Below are 19,450 nucleotides of genomic sequence, written 5' to 3' on the forward strand. Positions count from 1 at the left end.
AAAATTCCACAGATTTTGAATAAAATAACGTGCAATGTAATGGCTAAAAATCTTGTTTGTGTAAATGATCTTTTGAAATAACTTCTCATCCCCCTTTCCCTTTGTTGTCGTCGTTGGTGCAGGAGAGGCCAAAGAGTGCCTTGGAGCGTCTCTATGGAGAACACCAAAGAGGTAGAATGAGTGCCGAGGAGCAATTGGAACGTATGAAGAGGCATCAGAAGGCTTTGGTCCGCGAGCGAAAGAGAACGCTGAGTCTTGGAGAACGACACTCAACTTCATCCCGAACTTCTTCCAGACCGTTCTCTGCTGATGTTGGTTCAGTACGTTAGTTCGTCCAAAAAATATACTAGCAAATAAGGAATGCGATATCTGAGAAAAATAGGATATGTATTTCTGCCAGAAGAAGAATCCATCTAAATAATGGGATTGATGAAATGAATATTCTGTTAGATATAATCTGAAATGATTATGAAAATTATTAACAACTATAGCATAATTAATAAGATGAGTAGCTGCTCATTGTTATCAGCTATATAGTGGGAAGATTATCTGGTGTAACTGCAGGTAAGTTGGTATGAGGACTGTGTGGTTTGAGCAGAGTTTGAGAGTTATTAGATGGTTTTGGATTTGGAATAATAGTCCACTGGAGAAAAGCTGTTATGTTAATAGAAAGTGCTTTCAGCATAACCCACGTAGTTAACCGTTCATGCGTCGAGCAGCTTGAGCCTTTCAGAACCTTCTGCAGCAGTTTTATGACTAGTACAATTCTTTTTTACTAAATGGGAAAATGAAATTATTTTTGAAAATCATTTCTAGACTTTGAAGATGCCAAATATTGCCATTTTGTACTTGTAAAAAAAAATCTATTTAAATTGAATTAGGAAACATATTGGTGCTTTGCTATTGTCGAGTATTATTGTCCAGAAAATTTCAATTAAAATGCTTTATTTGATTCTTCTTAGAATTTAAAAAAAAATACTTTAAACAATCCCAATTGTCAATGGCTGCAGGTGGAACAAATAGATCTGTAATAATTGATAGCCAGGTTCCTTGCCATTGATGAATTTGGATTTTCAAATGAAGTTGCTGATAAGGCTCAATGTTCTTGTACTGATTGCTAAAGGGCATTAAGCAACAGTGCTGCAGCCAGTACAATCAATGTGTTGCTTCCCTAGGAAAGAAATCTTCTAAGTGAATGGTGATCCCTCTCCGTCACTAACCATGTACAACTAAACGGCTCGTTGGCAGTTAACCTAGAGTACAGTATTAGATGCTGCAGTAGCACTACCAATTGTATTCTGCACTGTACCTTTTTGATTTTTTTCCCATGCAAACCCTCTATATCTGAATCAATGCACAAGTTACCCAACTGTTGGCAATCTGTCACCCATTTCTCATGCTTTCAATGTTAAGACCTTTACTTACTTGTCAGTAACACCTAACAGGATCCCTTGCCTATTGCGTATCACCAGGCCTCACTGTGTTTCCATATCGCTATGCAATGTGATGCTAGTATAGTAATGCAGCACTTATAACCCATTTCAGATCCTTACTCTGTCTACCCGTTTCCTTTTGGACCTAATGTTTCAAAATTAAGTCACTTTAACTTATCCTTAAGTCAAACAGCTAAATAGCAGTGATTTCTGTCACCAATTTACTACATTCCTGAATGTTCTAACATCCTCAAAAGGTAAGAAGGTCTGTAGTGTGTTGCCATGTTGATATTAAGTATCCACATAGTCTCTGCTTCAGTTGGCTTTTAATCTAGCAGAATTGTACTGGTTTAGCATAGCACGTTGATTATTTTGGATTAGTAGATGCTGCTGTTTTGTTACCTTTTGATCATTTTAGATTTAAAAAATATATATATATGAATTAATCATTTTCAATTATGTATTGAAATAGCAGCTTTAAATCATTTACATACATTTAGACATTGATTGCCTGTTTTAATGTACAAACTTCAGCAAGTGGTGATACTTGATACAAAATTAATGCCTATTTCCGGAAATAAACATGGTAGAATTTAACTTCTGAGAGGGGTCAAGGATGGGGGGAAAAATATTTTAATATATACATAAAACCGCTTAGAACTGAATTGTAAAACAAATAATTTCATTATCTGGAGTGTATTTTGCAGAAGTGCCCTTAACATGGTAAACCAATTGTCTGCACTTTTAACAGATGATTTTTCATGTACATTTTCTGGTTTACCAGCATTTGTGCTAAACTGAATTTTTATCATGTGTAAAATAACTGCCAGGATATCCAGAGCAAAACTGTATACTGTAAAATCCCATGTATAAGTTGTATCTTCATTACCAGGTTATTATGTCTAAATAGAAAGGTGTGACCTGTACACCAGTGCAAGTTCTTTTTTAAAAAATAAATACACAACTTTTAACCAAAACAGCCACCATTAAAATAGGATACAGTTTGTACACAGTTGTGATTTATAATCTGGATTTAATGGTAGCTAATAGCAAATGAAACAACATGGTTGTGAAATGTAGATGCCATTTATTTGTTATTTAACTATAAACTCACATGTCCAATGTAGTTTGCTATTATATGAAAAGCAAATAAATCTGATAATTAAGACATTAATCTGTGATGGATTTTCATTATCATTTTGACTAATCTTTTTCAATGTATTTTTAAGTACTGATGATTAATCCCATCACATTGAGGCCTGGTTCAAGATACAAACTGTTTGTTCATTTGTCAGTGTTTTCTTGCACACACACATACAAATGATCTCTTAGAATGAAAGTGTGTGTGAATATAATATTACTGGAGTTGAAAGGATCATCCCGTGATTTCATTCACCAGAAAGCTAAATAAGATGTATGAACATATTATTGGCTGTACTTTCAATACTTCTGAGTGTGTGGCAGACTGTGTGGCTTTGAAACAAAGTCGTGAAATTTCTCTGCTTTACTTTTTCTCTCTTTCCCAGACTTATGCCACATTTGGTGCTTGTGCATTATCAATTCAGGAACAAAGAGTGGTTGAACTATTTGCATCACATTAGCAAAATGGAATTGATGCCGACTATCTCAATGAATGCATAATTATGGCTTCAATTGTCAGCTTTTTTTGTGCCTTGACTGTGTTATACATCGTGTACCCTAAGAGGCTTGGTTTAATAACTATTTTCTTAATTTGGTGGTATTGTACATATTCTGTGTATGCAGTTTGATAGTTTTAGAATGGGGAGAGATGTGTTTGCTGTTGTCATTGAAGAACCTCACCAGTTTACAAGCATACATTACAGTTTGTCTCTTCAAAATAAGTCTCTGGGCTCTATGATTAGTAATGAAGGTTCTACTTAATTTTCAGGACTCCTCTGCATAATGTGACTTCACTATTTTGAAGTATATGTCAAAAGTATCTGCTGTCTTGCACCATTGCTGAATAGTTATGCTTCTCCCAGGTCTAGCTCTCTGCACTGCTGTTTTATACCATTACATCTCCCATAGGTTGTTCAAGTTATTTGGATTTCTAGTGCACTGCATTTTGTTGGTCCAAACTTAAACAGCCTTCTGCTTTTCTTCCACAGACAGACCAATTGAATATAGTGCCCCTGGCCAAGTTTGAAGGCTGATTTACTTTTCTCAATGGGCAACTTGATGTTTATCACATTGATATAAGCCAGAGGTTTTTTTTGATGATGGTGATAGAGTGTTGGTGGCTGTTTGAAACTTGGGTACTCTGATTCAATGCTGTCAAGCACAGAGTTTAAAATAAAAATGCATACCATAACTTGCCAGGTACACAAGTTATGACATACCAAATATTACGCCCCTCAGTGAAGCAGTGCAGATGAACATAGCCAATTCCCTGACTAACAGAGTAAACTATCGGCATCTAATTTTGAAGAAGCTGTGGGCAAGTATCTGTGGTAATTAATGTCACTCTCAAGTGTCATATTGAGGTGTTGGTGGAACAAAATATATAAGCTGTAAATGGTAAGCATTGCTGTAAACATTGATGCCAGAATTAGTCAGTTGGTGGTGATTTTCCACATGGTATTGACCATTGGGTATAAGCCACAATGTCCAGGTGAAGTTCCATGACTTGCCTATTGAAGTCCTCACTTATTCAATTCAGATCAAAGATTCACTGCACAAGTACCCCAGTGTACAGGATTTTAAAGTTGAACAGGGTAGAATAAATTAGAGATGTGTCTTTATCAAACTGTTCCAGCCACAGGAAGCCCTAGAACAAGTACACCGGAGGAGGATTTCCTATTGGACTGATGGGCAGCAGGTCTCAAGTCAGCAGCTAGGGTGCCTGGCTGGAGATAGCCATAACTGTGACTGTCCACTGCACCATCCGGAGAACCTGGCTGCAGTGCCATAATAAGTTTAAAGCCTCACTGTGCACCACGGTAGGAAACACTACCATAACTTTGTATTAATATTCTGTGTTAAGCATGCATAGCACCCAGTGTTATCTCCCCTTCATACACTCTTACAATACTTTGAATGCTTCCCATGATTACTCATTATGCAACGGTGTACCTTTACAGCAGCAACCTATCTGAGTGCTTCTTCTCTCACCTCCTTAATTTGTTTTTTCCCCTGATGGATCCTTCCATCTGCTATTGCTGTATGATGCATGTTTGAGTAATCAACAACAACAACTTGCATTTGTATAGCGCCTTTAACGTAGTAAAACGTCGCAAGGCACTTCACAGGAACATTATCAAACAAAATTTGACACCAAGCCGCATGAGATATTAGGATAGGTGACGAAAAGCTTGGTCAAAGAGGTAGGTTTTAAGGAGCGTCTTAAAGGAGGAGAGAGAGGTAGAGCGGCGGAGAGGTATAGGGAGGGAATTCCAGAGCTTAGGGCCTAGGCAGCTGAAGGCACAGCCTGCAGTGGTAGAGCAATTAAAATCGGGGATGCGGAAGAGGCAAGAATTGGAGGAGCGTGGAGGTCTTGGCAGGCTGTAGGAGGTTACAGAGGTAGGAAGGGGCAAGGTCTTGGAGGGATTTGAAAACGAGGATGAGAATTTTAAAATCGAGGCATTTCTGGACCAGGAGCCAATGTAGATCAGCGCCATCATATCCGGTACGGGTTGCACACTGACACGTGGGTATCCCTGTATGTCCCTTTGACATTTTCAATGTCTCATATCTTCTACTCTGCAGGAGAGTACAGAACATAACATAGGAAAGAGAATCTGCATGGAATTCCCACAAAGAGGCCCTCTTGCCCCTTTGAGGAGTGATCCTTGACAGAGAGGAAATTGAGGGAGTAGGGATTAGGAAAGTATGAGGCCTAGCCCCAGCTCAGGGTTTATACTAAACTTTTCATGCTTTTTTTTCTCATCCTGTTCACTCACTGGCATTAAAGCACAATTCCATGTTACCTATTTTGCTGAAAGCTACATCTGAAGTTTTCTTGTCAAGATGCTATTGTAACATATGCTCCTCTTTTTTTCTCTAGATGTGCTGCATGAAGCTGAATTGGGGCCTAGAGAATTCAAGAAAATCAGCACCTCGCAGCATACATTCTAATTCTGCAAAGCACTAACTCAAATACATCCACCGTGGGGGATTTCGAGAGTGATGTTCTGGGTGATACACAAAGCACAATTGAACGGGAACAGTTGGTAGCAGCAGAGGAAGAGCAGGAACCTGCTGTCCAGAGGTTCATCCTCAGCTGATCAAGACGTGAATCAGGACATCAGGGAATCTGCTTTTATAAAAAATATGATTCCTGAGCATCAATGATTGCTGCAATCATTGGAGACTATGCAAAGGAACCTTCAAGAAATGACAGCTAATGTGGAGGAGTTCACATTTCCACTTTGCTGATGCACAGAATTGAAATAATGCAGTCCATCATGGAATGCATGGCAAGTGCAGGGACATCCACAGCTTTTGTTGCAGAGGCCCTGAGGGTCTCTTCTAATGCTGAAGCCGGTGCCATTGATACTTTGGACTTCACTGTGCAGCAGGCTCTCTCCTCTACTTTGGATACGGTTGGGATTGTGTGGAGAGAGCTGTTGGTAGGAGCTTTTATAATCTAATTGCTGCCATCAGATAAGCTCTCTCAGGGATCAGTGAGCTTGGTGAGACAGTGCCTAGTAGCAGGGGCATGCAGAGAATGGGTATTAATGGTACACTCAGTTTGTCAACACATCAGAATTTCCTGTTGCCCTTTCTCTGATGGCTGCACATGTACCAGCAAGTTGCTCTTGCATTTGTGGAAGTGGCAGAACTGGTGAAAGCTCTGATAAAAGGTCATCGACCTGAAACATTAACTCTGTTTCTCTCTCCCCAGATGCTGCCTGAACTGCTGAGTGTTTCCAGCATTTTCTGTTTTTTTTAATTCAGATTTCCAACATCTGCAGTATTTTGCTTTTGTTTGCTCTGAGATTATACTGAGCCCACATGTAGTATTGGATAACATTTCAGTAGGTTATAGGAATGCTGTCTTTGGGAGTTTGTATGATGTAATATTAATGCATGCATATTTCTTGAGGGAATGGTGAAGATGTAAGGAAGAGTATTCATGCAATGGTTAGATGGGCTTCCTAGAAGAAACCCTCCTTAATGAGAACATGGTGGTTCACCAATTGCATTTTCAGCCTCCTCTATCTTGTCTAGGCCAATCCTTGCTGTTAATTGTCTTCCTCCTCTTGGTGCCCCATATTGATGCCTCGTTGGATGGTGAAACTGCTGCAGACTACGATCGTGTGAGAGAGTTGACCAGGTTATATTGCAGAATCCCCCTTATTTATCTAGGCTTCTATGTCTCAGCTTTAACATGCCTATATTGTGATCAGTTATGATGCTGGTCACATTGTACCAATGTTTGGGAGGCGTATGCGATTGCCATAGAGTGTCCTGATCCAGAGCTGCAGTGGGTAGCCTTCATCTCCTAGGAGGCAACCTTGAATGTTTGTTTCTGGGCCAAATAATGAGAGCATGGATTGCCTTAAAACAAAGGCATCAGGGCTGCTATCTGGGAAGTTGGCACTCATCTACATAATCCTATACAGATTGTCACAGACACAGTGCACATTGATGGCATGATGGCTCTTGTGCATTGTGAATTCAATTATTGTGTGCAAGATCATGTAGGGCCACAAGGGTGAAATCAGTGGCACGTTGAACTTTTGGGGAATCCTGCTATTTGAAAAAATGTAGTGCCCTCTTATTCCGTTGCCATTTGTCTATGGAGAATTTGATAACACTGCCAGCTCCATCAAAAACACATCAGTCAGCTGCTTGACGCATCTGTGCAGTGCAGATTGATTGATATTGCTGATGTCCCCTGTGGCAGCTTGGAATGCATCTGAGGCATAAAAGTTGAGTGTTGTGCTGACCTTGAAAGCCACTAGCTTGCCATGCCTGTCCTGCAGTTTGGCTGCAGATCGCATTACAGCATACAACTCAACTCTGTCATGGTCTTCCTGTTGAATCTTAACTTATAAATACACTTTTCCTCAGATAAGTCCAAGTAAGTTTGCTTTTGTCTTTATATGTGGTTTGCTTGCAAATGATTTTTGGGCACAGTCCTCCCATGATGCAATCTGACATGGTTGACATCCCTCCATTCCTTCTCCTCCTCTTCCTCTCAATAATGTAAGTACGGTGGGATTCCCATAGAGACACTGATGGTAGCTGTGAAATAAAAAAGGGTGTCCTAAAACCCATGCCACAAAGCTCCTGCAGCTACAGAGTTAGGTCAAAAAGGAGAAAAAAATTAGCAAAACAAGTAATTTTAAAATTGTAATGACTACACTAAATTTGCAGGCTGTCCCTTTTAAATAACTTATCTGGACTCTAGATCATATGGGTGAATTCTTGCCTAGTCACTTTACTCTGCATGAGTTGATATTCATTTGCCATTTTTCAGCCGAACTCCTCAATCAATCCAGATCCCACAACACCAGATCAGCCTGCTGTTAATTGTTTATAACCACCCAATCCCCACCTCATGTTTGGATGATTATTGGTAGGGGGAACAGTTTCTCAAGGGCCTATTATGAAGCTCTGTGGAATTAGGGGTGACTTCTATGGGGGTCGGGGCTAACAATGGGCCAGCAACATTGGGGCGGAGTGGGGCCTGAATCAATTCCCCTGCTCAGTGGGTGGGACCAAAAAGCTGCTGGGGCAGGGGGTTCAAGTGATTTTCAGTAAGAGTGGGGAGTGTGGGCCTTAGACGATTGTTGTTGTGCAAGGGAGTTGGGGGTGGGGGGGGGTGGGTGGGGGGAGAGAGAGAAGTGTCATTGTAGGCCAATACATGAAGTGTCCAAGATGCTGTGCGGTAGGGGGAGAGGGGAAGGTGTTGCTCAGTTAGAGTGGAATGGTTGCTTATATGGGGGAAGATGTCAGTAAGAAAGGGAACTGGACTTGCTGAAATGCCTCTTGGGAGGATGGGGATTTGAATGGCGAAAAGTTTGCTTGGGGGGGTGGAGAGGAGGGTGGCATTTGATTTGCCGCTCAATGTTGCAGGGATGGAGGGAGGTTGGCGAGGGAATGGTCCTGGCGAAGAGTAGCGGGGAGTCCTTGCTGCTTATCTGAGTGGGAGGGGGTGATTGTGCGCTCCAGCATCAAAATCAAGAAAGAATGCAATTGTTTGAGCAGGGCAGTAAGTAGCTGAGATGTAAGAGGGCTGGGCAGGGGGTACCTCAGAGGAGGCGCAGGGCACAGGGATCTGGCAGATGAGCAGAAATGCTGTGGTTCAGCAGTTTAACAGAGGTTGGGGGACAAACACAATGACCACAACATGGGGCAGCTGATTGGCCTTCTGACATCTCAGACAAGCTTCTGCAATGAAAGACCGATCGGGGTGGGCTTGAGGTAGGTTATCACAGTGGAGTGAGGTGGGAGGAAGCCTGGAGAGCTGTAAAGAGCCAAGAAACATTATTAAAGTTTTTAATTTATTTATTAACTTCAAAACTTATGTCTTCTTTACTTACCTATCGCAACATTGGCTGCTGGCTGAGATAAACTTGGGCTGTTGCAAAGCGACACTTAGTGGCCAGAATCTGCAACTGCATGCAGATTCAACCAGGTTTTTGGTGTTAACTCAATATATTATTTTGCAATTGCTGCTTTAGAAGCTAAAATTACGTTATATTTGACATTGAAAAATCTTATCACAGTGCCACCTACATGCATAACAGATACTACATGTAATTGTTGACACTTTTACAATGGGGTTTTCCCACTGAGATACCATATTATAGGACTTGTTGCCACCCACTGAGCTATTTTAATGTATATTATTCTGAGCCTGGAAGGACTTCTTTTTGCAGCTATGTTTTGTGGTGTGAAATCTTGGTATAGCCTTTACAAATACTGTAGCAAATGGTTTATTGATATATCACCACATCAGCCTGTCGTAAAGACAAGACTGGATTAGTGTCATGAAACTAAGATTGGTAGAACATGAAAGTACAAAAAAGTTTGAAACATAAAGGTCAACTTTCAAAACTGGTTCTTGTGCAAATATATTGAAGATTTCAGTTAAAACAGCAACAGACGTTTTAGTTGGTTAACAGTTAGTTAAGTCGGATATTCATCGTCTAGGGACAGGTTTAACAGAGTCTGGTTCTCAAACTTCTGAAGTAAATAGTAATTGAGTTGTGACTGTCTTATTCTAGCTCCAACTGGCCCTTGCTTGAGAAGTCTGGTTTAAATGTTTTGGGAAAAGGGCGTGCTCAGAGTTTATAGCTGAGGAGTTTTTATATTGAGAAACTTAAGTGAAGAGCCATAATACAGGACATCACGAAGGTTGAACAAAGTAAAAAGGATGAGGTGATTAGGTGATATTGAGCTTGGAATTTGATAGCCTGAAGATAGTAGGGGGAAGCAAACTCTGAGGGAGATTAAGAATGCCCCAGTTAAAATAGAAGACTTCAACATAGTAATGATGTAGAAACAAGTAAGAGTGTGTAGGATGATGCATTTGGAGGTTAGACAGAACATGAAAGAAGGCTTAGTGTTTAACACCGCCCATTACTTAGCAATATGTAGCATTGTTGGTAGATTGTGCATTCTGTGACATACTCAACTCTCCCAAAAAAAAACCACAAAAACTAAACCAGAAGAGAAGGATTTGCTTTTGAATCTTTCCATTTCTGAATGTAGTGCTAGTGATGATTAAATACTGATGCAAGTCCAAATTGCATGCCACTGCTGCAGATGCTGACAACAAAATTCCAGATAATTGCTGTGAATTAGAGAACCTTTTGTACAAAGATAGACTCGAGTAATCTGTATTGTGATCATTGTCACTACATGGAAGAAACAGACACACAGCCTACTTAGCCCTTAGATAACATTGTGCTTTTTGAACCATGCAAACTTTGCAGGATATGAAAAATGATTCTATAGGCCACCAAATGGTTGGAAGGAGATAGAGGGGCAAATTATAGAAAGATGCAAGAACTATAGAGTGGTGATAAAGGGGGTCTTCAATTATCCTAATATAGACTGGGATAGTAACAGTATAAAGGGCAAAGAGGGAGAGGAATTCCTGAAATGTGTACAAGAGAACTTCCTTGATCAGTGTTTCCAGCCCAACGAGGAAGGTAACAGTGCTGGATCTAGTTTTGGGGAATCGAGTGGAGCATGTTTCAGTGGGGGAGAATTTGGGGAACGGTGATCATAATATTATCAGGTTTTGAAAAGTTATGGAAAACGACAAGGAACAATCAAGCGTAAAAATACTTAACTATAGGTTGTTACATAAGGTTAAATCTCATGGGATCCAAGGTGAGGTAGCTAATTGGATACAAAATTGGCTTGACGACAGAAGACAGAGGGTGGTTGTAGAGGGTTGTTTTTCAAACTGGAGGCCTGTGTCCAGCGGTGTGCCTCAGGGATCGGTGCTGGGTCCGCTGTTATTTGTTATTTATATTAATGATTTGGATGAGAATTTAGGAGGCACGGTTAGTAAGTTTGCAGATGACACCAAGATTGGTGGCATTGTGGACAGTGAAGAAGGTTATCTGGGATTGCAACGGGATCTTGATCAATTGGGCCAGTGGGCCGACGAATGTCAGATGGAGTTTAATTTAGATAAATGTGAGGTGATGCATTTTGGTAGATCGAATCGGGCCAGGACCTACTCCGTTAATGGTAGGGCGTTGGGGAGAGTTATAGAACAAAGAGATCTAGGAGTACAGGTTCATAGCTCCTTGAAAGTGGAGTCACAGGTGGATAGGGTGGTGAAGAAGGCATTCGGCATGCTTGGTTTCATTGGTCAGAACATTGAATGCAGGAGTTGGGATGTCTTGTTGAAGTTGTACAGGGCATTGGTGAGGCCACACTTGGAATACTGTGTACAGTTCTGGTCACCCTATTATAGAAAGGATATTATTAAACTAGAAAGAGTGCAGAAAAGATTTACTAGGATGCTACCGGGACTTGATGGTTTGACTTATAGGGAGAGGTTAGACAGACTGGGACTTTTTTCACTGGAGAGTAGGAGGTTGAGGGGTGATCTTATAGAAGTCTATAAAATAATGAGGGGCATAGATAAGGTAGATAGTCAAAATCTTTTCCCAAAGGTGGGGGAGTCTATAACGAGGGGGCATAGATTTAAGGTGAGAGGGGAGAGATACAAAAGGGTCCAGAGGGGCAATTTTTTCACTCAAAGGGTGGTGAGTGTCTGGAACGAGCTGCCAGAGGCAGTAGTAGAGGCGGGTACAATTTTGTCTTTTAAAAAGCATTTGGACAGTTACATGGGTAAGATGGGTATAGAGGGATATGGGCCAAGTGCAGGAAATTGGGACTAGCTCAGTGGTATAAACTGGGCGACATGGACATGTTGGGCCGAAGGGCCTGTTTCCATGTTGTAACTTCTATGATTCTATGGGAGGGTTAATTTCAGTGAGTTGAAAAGGGATCTGGTCAAGGTGGATTAGAATCAAAGATTGGTAGGCAATTTAGTAATTGAACAATGGGAGGCCTTCAAAGAAGAGATGGTTTAGGTACAGACTGGACACATTCCCATGAGGTGGAAAGGAAGAGCATCCAAAGCTAGAGCTCCCTGGATGACTAACGGTATAGAGATTAAAATGAAACAGAGAAAGGAGACTTATGACAAACGTAAGGTTCATAATTCAGTAGAGAACCAAGCTGAATACAAAAAGTACAGAGGAGATCTAAAAAAGGGAATCAGAGTGAGCAAACAGAGAGTATGAGAATAAATTAGTGGCTTACATGAAAGGGAACCCAGAAATCATATATAAACATATAAATAGTAAACGGGTGGTCAGAGGAGAGGTGGGACCAATTAGCATGGGTGAGGTACTAAATGAGTACTTTGCATCTGTCTTCACGAGTAAAGAGGATGCTGCCAATGTTGCAGTAAAGGAGGAGATGTTAGCGGTTGTGGATAGGATAAAAATAGATAAGGTACTTAAAAGGTTGGCAGTACTCAAAGTAGAAAAGTCACCTGGTCCGGATGGGATGCATCTTACATTACTGAGGGAGGTAAGGGTGGAAATTGCAGAGGCTCTGACTACAATCCTCCTTAGATATGGGGGTGGTGCCAGAAGATTGAAGGATTGCAAATATTCAAAAAATGGGAGAGGGATAATCCTGGCAACTACAGGACAGTCAGCCTAACTTCAGTGGAGGGGAAACTTTTAGAGACAATAATCAGAGACAAAATTAATTGGCACTTGGAAAACTATGGGCTAATAAATGAAAGCCAGTATAGATTTGTTAAAGGCAAATCGTTTTTGCCTAACTTGATTGAGTTCTTTGAATTAACAGGGAGGGTTTGTACGGGTAGTGCAGTTGATGATGTGTATATGGACTTTCAAAAGGTGTTTGATGAAGTACCACATAATAGACATGATAGCAAAATTAAAGCACATGGGATTAAAGGGACAGTGGCAGTGTGGATATGAAATTGGCTAAGGGACAGAAAGCAGAGAGTAGAGGTGAACAATTGTTTTTCAGACTGGAGGGAAGTATATAGTGGTGTTCCCCAGGGGTCAGTATTAGGACCACTGCTCTTTCTGATATATATTAATGACCTGAACTTGGGTATACAGGGCATAATGTCAAAGTTTGCAGATGACACGAAATTCAGAAATGTAGTAAACAATGAGGAGGATAGTAACAGACATAAGGAGGGCATAGACAGACTGGTGAGATAGGCAGGCGCATGGCAGATGAAATTTAATGCAGAAAAGTGTGAAGTGATACATTTTGGTAAGAAGAATGAGGAGAGGCAATATAAATTAAATGGTACAATTTTAAAGGGGGTGCAGGAGCAGAGACCTGGGGTGTAAGTACACACATCTTTGAAGGTAGCAGGACAATTTGAGAAGCATGTGGGATCCTTGGCTTTATAAATAGAGGCATAGAGTACAAAAGCAAGGAAGTTATGCTAAACCTTTATAAAACACTGGTTAGGCCTCAGCTGGGCACCACACTTTAGGAAGGATGTCAAGGCCTTAGAGAGGGTACAGAACAGATTTACTAGAACGGTACCAGGAATGAGGGACTTCAGTTATGTGGAGAGACTGGAGAAGCTGGGGTTGTTCTCCTTAGAACGGAGAAGGTTAAGAGGAGATTTGATAGAGGTGTTCAAAATCATGAAGGGTTTTGATGGAGAAACTGTTTCCAGTGGCAGAAAGGTCTGTAACCAGAGGACACAGATTTAAGATGATTGCCAAAAGCACCAGAGGCGACATGAGGAAACAGTTTTTGGCGTAATGAGTTGTTGTGATCTGGAATGCACTATCTGAAAGGGTGGTGGAAGCAGATTCAATAATAACTTTCAAAGGGAATTGGATAAATACTTGCATTTATGTAGCACCTTTAACATAACGTCCCAAGACGCTTCACAGGAGCGTAATCAGACGAAATATTGGCACCGAGCCAATGGAGACGTTAGGACAGGTGACCAAAAGCTTGGACTTGAAGGTAGGTTTTAAGGAGGTAGAGAGACGGAAAGGTTTAGGGAGGGAGTTCCAGAGCTTAGGGTCTAGACAGTTGTTTATTTTTAGGATAAACTTAAAGTTTTCCTGAGGGGTAGCTTCTGGCTATTACTGAACTATTTTATGGATTTCTTTCACTGTTATAATCTGTGTAATATGATTTTATAAAACACACAGTTCTGCTTCTTGTACAAAGCACCGGCCTGATTTTGTAATTAGATACAATGGCTCTGATATTTGCTGGTCGGGGGCGGGGGGGGGATGGTGGTGGTGGTAGCGACCGGGAAATGCAGGTAACTCATTAAAATTTTTTGTTTCCGTTTCCCGACCGACAGCCAGCCAGATTGAGAGGCTGGCTGGCTGCCTTGTGGGAAGGCCTGCACTGGTAGGCCGCAGCCAGGGAGCAGAGAGGAAGGATGGAGGTCAGGAGAGATTGTGGAGATCGGAAAAGGTGGGGGTGGGGGTGGAGATCGGAAAGGGCCGGGGGTGGAGGGGAGGGAGGGGAGGAAGATCAAAAAGGGCTGGGGCGGGAGACCTGGCGAGGGGGTCAACAGATTTGCTGGGAGTTAAGCAGGTTTGCTTGGTAGCCGGGAGGAAGCACTCCTGCTCCTCCCGATCCACAAGCAATGCTGGAAAGACACTTACTTTCTGGATCCGGCTGTTCTCGCCTCCTTCCACAGGTGTTAAATCTAAAAGCCTGCTAAAATTTGAGGCATGCAGCCTCATTAAAATATTTAATTGAGGGACACATCTCTGGAGAGCAGGTTAGTTCCCCGCCCGCCTCTGTTAAAACCAGAAGTGGGCACATTGGGGTAAGGTTTCTCATTTTTGAAATTTTTATTTTATTCGTTCATGTGATGTGGGCGTCGCTGGCAAGACCAGCATTTATTGCCCATCCCTAATTACCCTTGAGAAGGTGGTGGTGAGCCGCCTTCTTGAACCGCTGCAGTCCGTGTGGTGAAGGTTCTCCCACAGTGCTGTTAGGAAGGGAGTTCCAGGATTTTGACCCAGCGACGATGAAGGAACGGCGATATATTTCCAAGTCGGGATGGTGTGTGACTTGGAAGGGAACGTGCAGGTGGTGTTGTTCCCATGTGCCTGCTGCTCTTGTCCTTCTAGGTGGTAGAGATCGCGGGTTTAACCTGGACCTCCTCCCTCCCATCTCCGACGTCGCCTGGACTCCCTCCATCTGATGTCTCTCCCAACAGCCGATGAGGCCTCTCTCTTTCTCTTCTCTTCCCCCCCACCCTCTTCTCCTCCTCTCCCCCCCCAACCCCCCCCCCCAAAGCCCCGGATATGTAGCTTCTCTCTGCCGACAGGCAACTGGGCACGAAACCTGGAAGAGGCATTGATTTTGCACCCAAAAATCTCCCCCCTCCCGCCGGCATGATGCCCATTATGTGGGTCTGACCTGGCTTTGTGGTGATGACCTTTGCAGGCTTGCTGATCCTATAATATCTTACAGTCCACGCAGTAACTAGCGTTGGAATAGTGAATGCAATTGAGAATTTTCCCTAATCTGTGTGCATCTCTTCATATTCCCTGCCTGGTCACAGTTATTGACCAGCTTTAAATCATTGCCCCATCCAAATCCATGTGGAGGATTTAACCGAAGAGAATTAGAGTTAGTTTGGGATGGGGGTGAATTAAAAGCAATGTTTCACAAAAAAACAAACGGAATTGCAGAATGTGATCCCAAAATAATAGTAAAAATCCTGAAATCCAACCTAATAGAAAGGAATGTAACTTATTCAGTTGCCTTGAAGCAGTGGCCTTGATTTATGGGCTTTTATCCAGGACAGTTTTTATTTGTTTATTGATTTTTAAGCTGTCAGGTTTTCTTAGGCTATGTCTTTTTTGAAACTGTTCGACATCTTTTCCAAGTTTTGTAGGTTGATATATATGTTGTCTAGCTTGCTTATGCTAAAGTTAGTTTTTTTTTTGAAGAAAGCACCATTTCAGTCCAAGCTCCACGATTGATTTCTCCAGAAAAATCCAGATTTATTTTATGCCCTTCATTTTACCAAAAACTTAAAATAGTCTGTGCGTTTTATTTTAATTTAGTTTGCAACATTGCCCCTAAAAACTCTTGGACAATTCCTTATTTTTTTTCTTCCTTCAATTTTTCTCTTGAATGTAGCGACTCATTTTAACTTACATCTTCAGAGGCGTTGGGCAGTTCACCCAAGTGAGCCTTCATGTGTGAGCTTGCACGGTGAGCGTTGACAGGCTATTTGACTGTGGAAAACATTATGATCTAATCCTGTCCTCACTAAACATTCACACACGTACACTTTACAGTGGTGGTCACTGGTTAGTCATTAGGATAGGGGCGCTGGTTGATTTTTTTTTCTCCTTTCTAGCCCAGGGTAGATGAGCCCGATCATTAGCAGCCCTGCCACTGCCCTAGCTCAGATCATCTAACTCGGCTCAGTCTGGCGGTTAATCTGAGGACATTCTATGATTCTTTTTCTACTTTGTTAATCCCACAATCCTATCCCTAATCATTGTAATAAAATCAGTTTAAAGATCTTTGTGATATGTGCACATCCAAAATGACTGCACTTCCTCTTGTGCCTGTTATTATTGATTTACACTATATATTTCAAAAGCGAAACTGATTCTGACATTTGACAATAATATAAGTAGTGATAAAGCTGAAGTCACTGGGAATTTTACTGTGACAGGATTCAAGGGGTTTGCTAAGTCCTATCAAGTATGTGCCAAAACTTTTGAAGGCAACCCTTTGCCGCCTTTATGTTCATAATAGTCTAGTGTAGAGATCAGTCAGCCATTTCAGTACCTTGCTCATTGTCCTTCAGTAAAGGTGTGCTGCAACTATGTTGAATTGCTAACTTGAATGCAGCCTTAGAACTGAATATGCCATCTCTGTAGTGTCTCAATGCTACAAGACCACTTGAAGAACAAAAAGTTGCCTTTGTAACAAAAAGCAATAAAGGGCTGTGGATGCTTAGTCGTTGAGTATATTCAAGACAGATTGATAGATTTTCGGACACTAAGGGAATCAAGGGATATGGGGATAGGGCAAGAAAGTGGAGTTGAGGTAGATGATCAGCCATTATCTTATTGAATGGCAGAGCAGGCTCAAGGGGCCATATGGCCTACTCCTGCTCCTATTTCTTATGTTCTTATGTTCTAATGCTGCTCCTTCAGACCAACACATGCATTTATACTCCAGGGATGTATCTTCTGGCTCTGCATAATGTTGCAGCAGTATCTTAACAGATTGAAAATATTTGTCTGTTCCCCTTTAGTGGAAACGTGAACAAGAGTTTGATTTACAGTTACTGGAAAAAGCAGTGAAAGGAGAGCACAATAGTCTTCAAGATGGGCTTATAATGTCAGTGCCAGTGGTGGAAGCTGATGTGGAACCACTAGATTACGATCTGGATCTCAGCAAAGAGGTAATGATATTACTGTGTGTGACACCCAATCATCTTTACTTTTCTTTGCAAGTAGAAGAACTTGCATTTATGTAGCATCTTTCACCACCTCAGGACATCCCAATGCATCTCACAACCAATGAAGTACTTTCGAAGTGTAGTCGCTGTTATAATGTCAGGAAATGCAGCAGCCACTTTGCACACAGCAGTGTCCCACAAACAGCAATGAGATAAGTGACCAGATAATCTGTTTTTAGTGATGTTGGTTGAAGGATAAATGTTGACAGGACACTGGGAGAAAATAATACCATGGGATCTATGGGGCCTTGGTTTAACATCTCATCTGAAAGACAGCACCACTGACAGTGCAGCATTCCTTCAGTACTGCATTGAAGCTCCACCCTAGATTATGTGCCATGTCTCTGTAGTGGAACTTGAAGCCACAACCTTCTGACTGAGCCATGGCTGACACCTAATGTAAATTCTTATAGAAATAGAATCATAGCAAAGTTACAGCACGGAAGGAGGCCATTCAGCCCATCGAGTCCGCGCTGGCTCTATGCAAGAGCAATCCAGCTAGTCCCATTCCCCCTTATACTAAATCAGAAGCTTTGTCCTGTTGATACATCAAGAATGATTAGCACTTACTGGGTTTAAATGCATGTTGGGATGATGTTTCCACCTGCCTTATAATGAATCCAGGACAAAAAGATGATAACCTTAAGAACACAAAAAGGTATGGAAAAGGTGGTACCATGATATGGACTTTTAGCTAACCCATTCAGTCTTCTGAAGGAGGCAAGCAACCACAGCTAAAACCTCCAAGAATATACAGCTGCATGGAATTTCTCCACAGCACCTTTAGATAATCAAGCAAAATTACTGTATATTAACCCAATTTTACAATGCCCCTTTGCAACTCCAAGCAGTGGATTCCACCAGAGATTCAACTGTAATCCCAGCAACACATTATGTTCCACTGATTATCTGGTTATTTATATCTTTAGATCTTATAATTTTAGACACTTGATCCTATTTTTTAGCAGATGTTCATCAAGCCTTTTTTTGAAGGCGTTAAACACATATACTGTTTACTGTTTTTAATGGGTCTGTTCCATTTATCCATTATCGTTTGGTAAGAGGGATTCTTCTGGCCTGTAGTCTCATTTGGCGCTTGATAATTTTGTACTGATGTCCTCTAGTTCTACAATCATCGTCTAAGTTAAATAACCTGCTTATGCCCCACCCCCTCCTATGCCTCGACTGGGAAATGTGGTGTGGTACAGAGCCGTAAAAACCCAGGAAGGTGCTATATTCAATCAGTGTGTGCTGAGTTAGCTGTTATCAACTGATGCAGTAGAGAAACAATAGAATTGGCCTGTGCCCTTTGGCTAGTAAGGAGAAAATCAGCTAGAAATTTTGTTGCTGATCACTCAAGGGACTGAGTGAAAGGCGCTGTATAAATGCAAATTTTTTTTTCTTTTACTGTCCATTTTTCTCCTTTTCTGTCATGAAGGTGGTGATTCATGAGGGGACAGTTCTTTGGGTGCCCATTTTCCAAATGGCTGTTCTTTGTGTGAGCTTGGACAATGAGTATTCGCAGGCTACCGAGCTGTGGAAGGCATTACAGCCGAGCCTACCTCCGTCCTCACCTGAAATGTGTTCACACGTACTTTCCAACAGCAGTCCTTGGGCTGTGGGAACCTAGGAACAGGAGTAGGCCATTCAGATCCTTGAGCCTGTTCCACCATTCAGTTAGATCATGGCTGATCTGTATCTCAACTCCATTTACCCGCCTTGGTTCTGTAATTCTTAATACCCTTGCTTGACAAAACTCTTACCAATTGCAATTTTGAAATTTTCAATTGACCTAGCCTCAGCAGCTTTTTGAGGGCGCGAGGTCCAGATTTCCAGTACCCTTTGTGTGAAGAAGTGCTTCCTGACATCACCCCTGAATGGCCTAGCTCTAATTTTAAAGTTATGCCCCCCTTGATCTGGACCCCCCCAGAGGAAATAGGGTAGGTAAAGAGAAACTATCAATTCCTTTAATCATCTTAAACACCTCAATTAGATTGCCTCTTAATCTTCTATACTCAAGGGAATACTAGCCTGATTG

General features: G+C 41.6%; 1 protein-coding gene across 12 annotated transcripts in view; it reads left to right on the plus strand.

Annotated features, from left to right (window-relative positions):
• plekha7b (pleckstrin homology domain containing, family A member 7b) overlaps nt 1–19,450 on the plus strand; it is a 426,620-nt gene that overhangs the window by 390,533 nt on the left and 16,637 nt on the right. For all 12 annotated transcript variants that reach the window (XM_067993877.1, XM_067993879.1, XM_067993880.1 and 9 more), the window contains 2 exons: nt 123–320; nt 17,206–17,355. In XM_067993877.1, coding sequence (XP_067849978.1) covers nt 123–320; nt 17,206–17,355 — 348 coding nt within the window. The remainder of the gene's footprint in view (nt 1–122; nt 321–17,205; nt 17,356–19,450) is intronic.

This window comes from Heptranchias perlo, chromosome 12 (assembly GCF_035084215.1).
Source record: "Heptranchias perlo isolate sHepPer1 chromosome 12, sHepPer1.hap1, whole genome shotgun sequence".
Lineage (NCBI taxonomy): Eukaryota > Metazoa > Chordata > Chondrichthyes > Hexanchiformes > Hexanchidae > Heptranchias > Heptranchias perlo.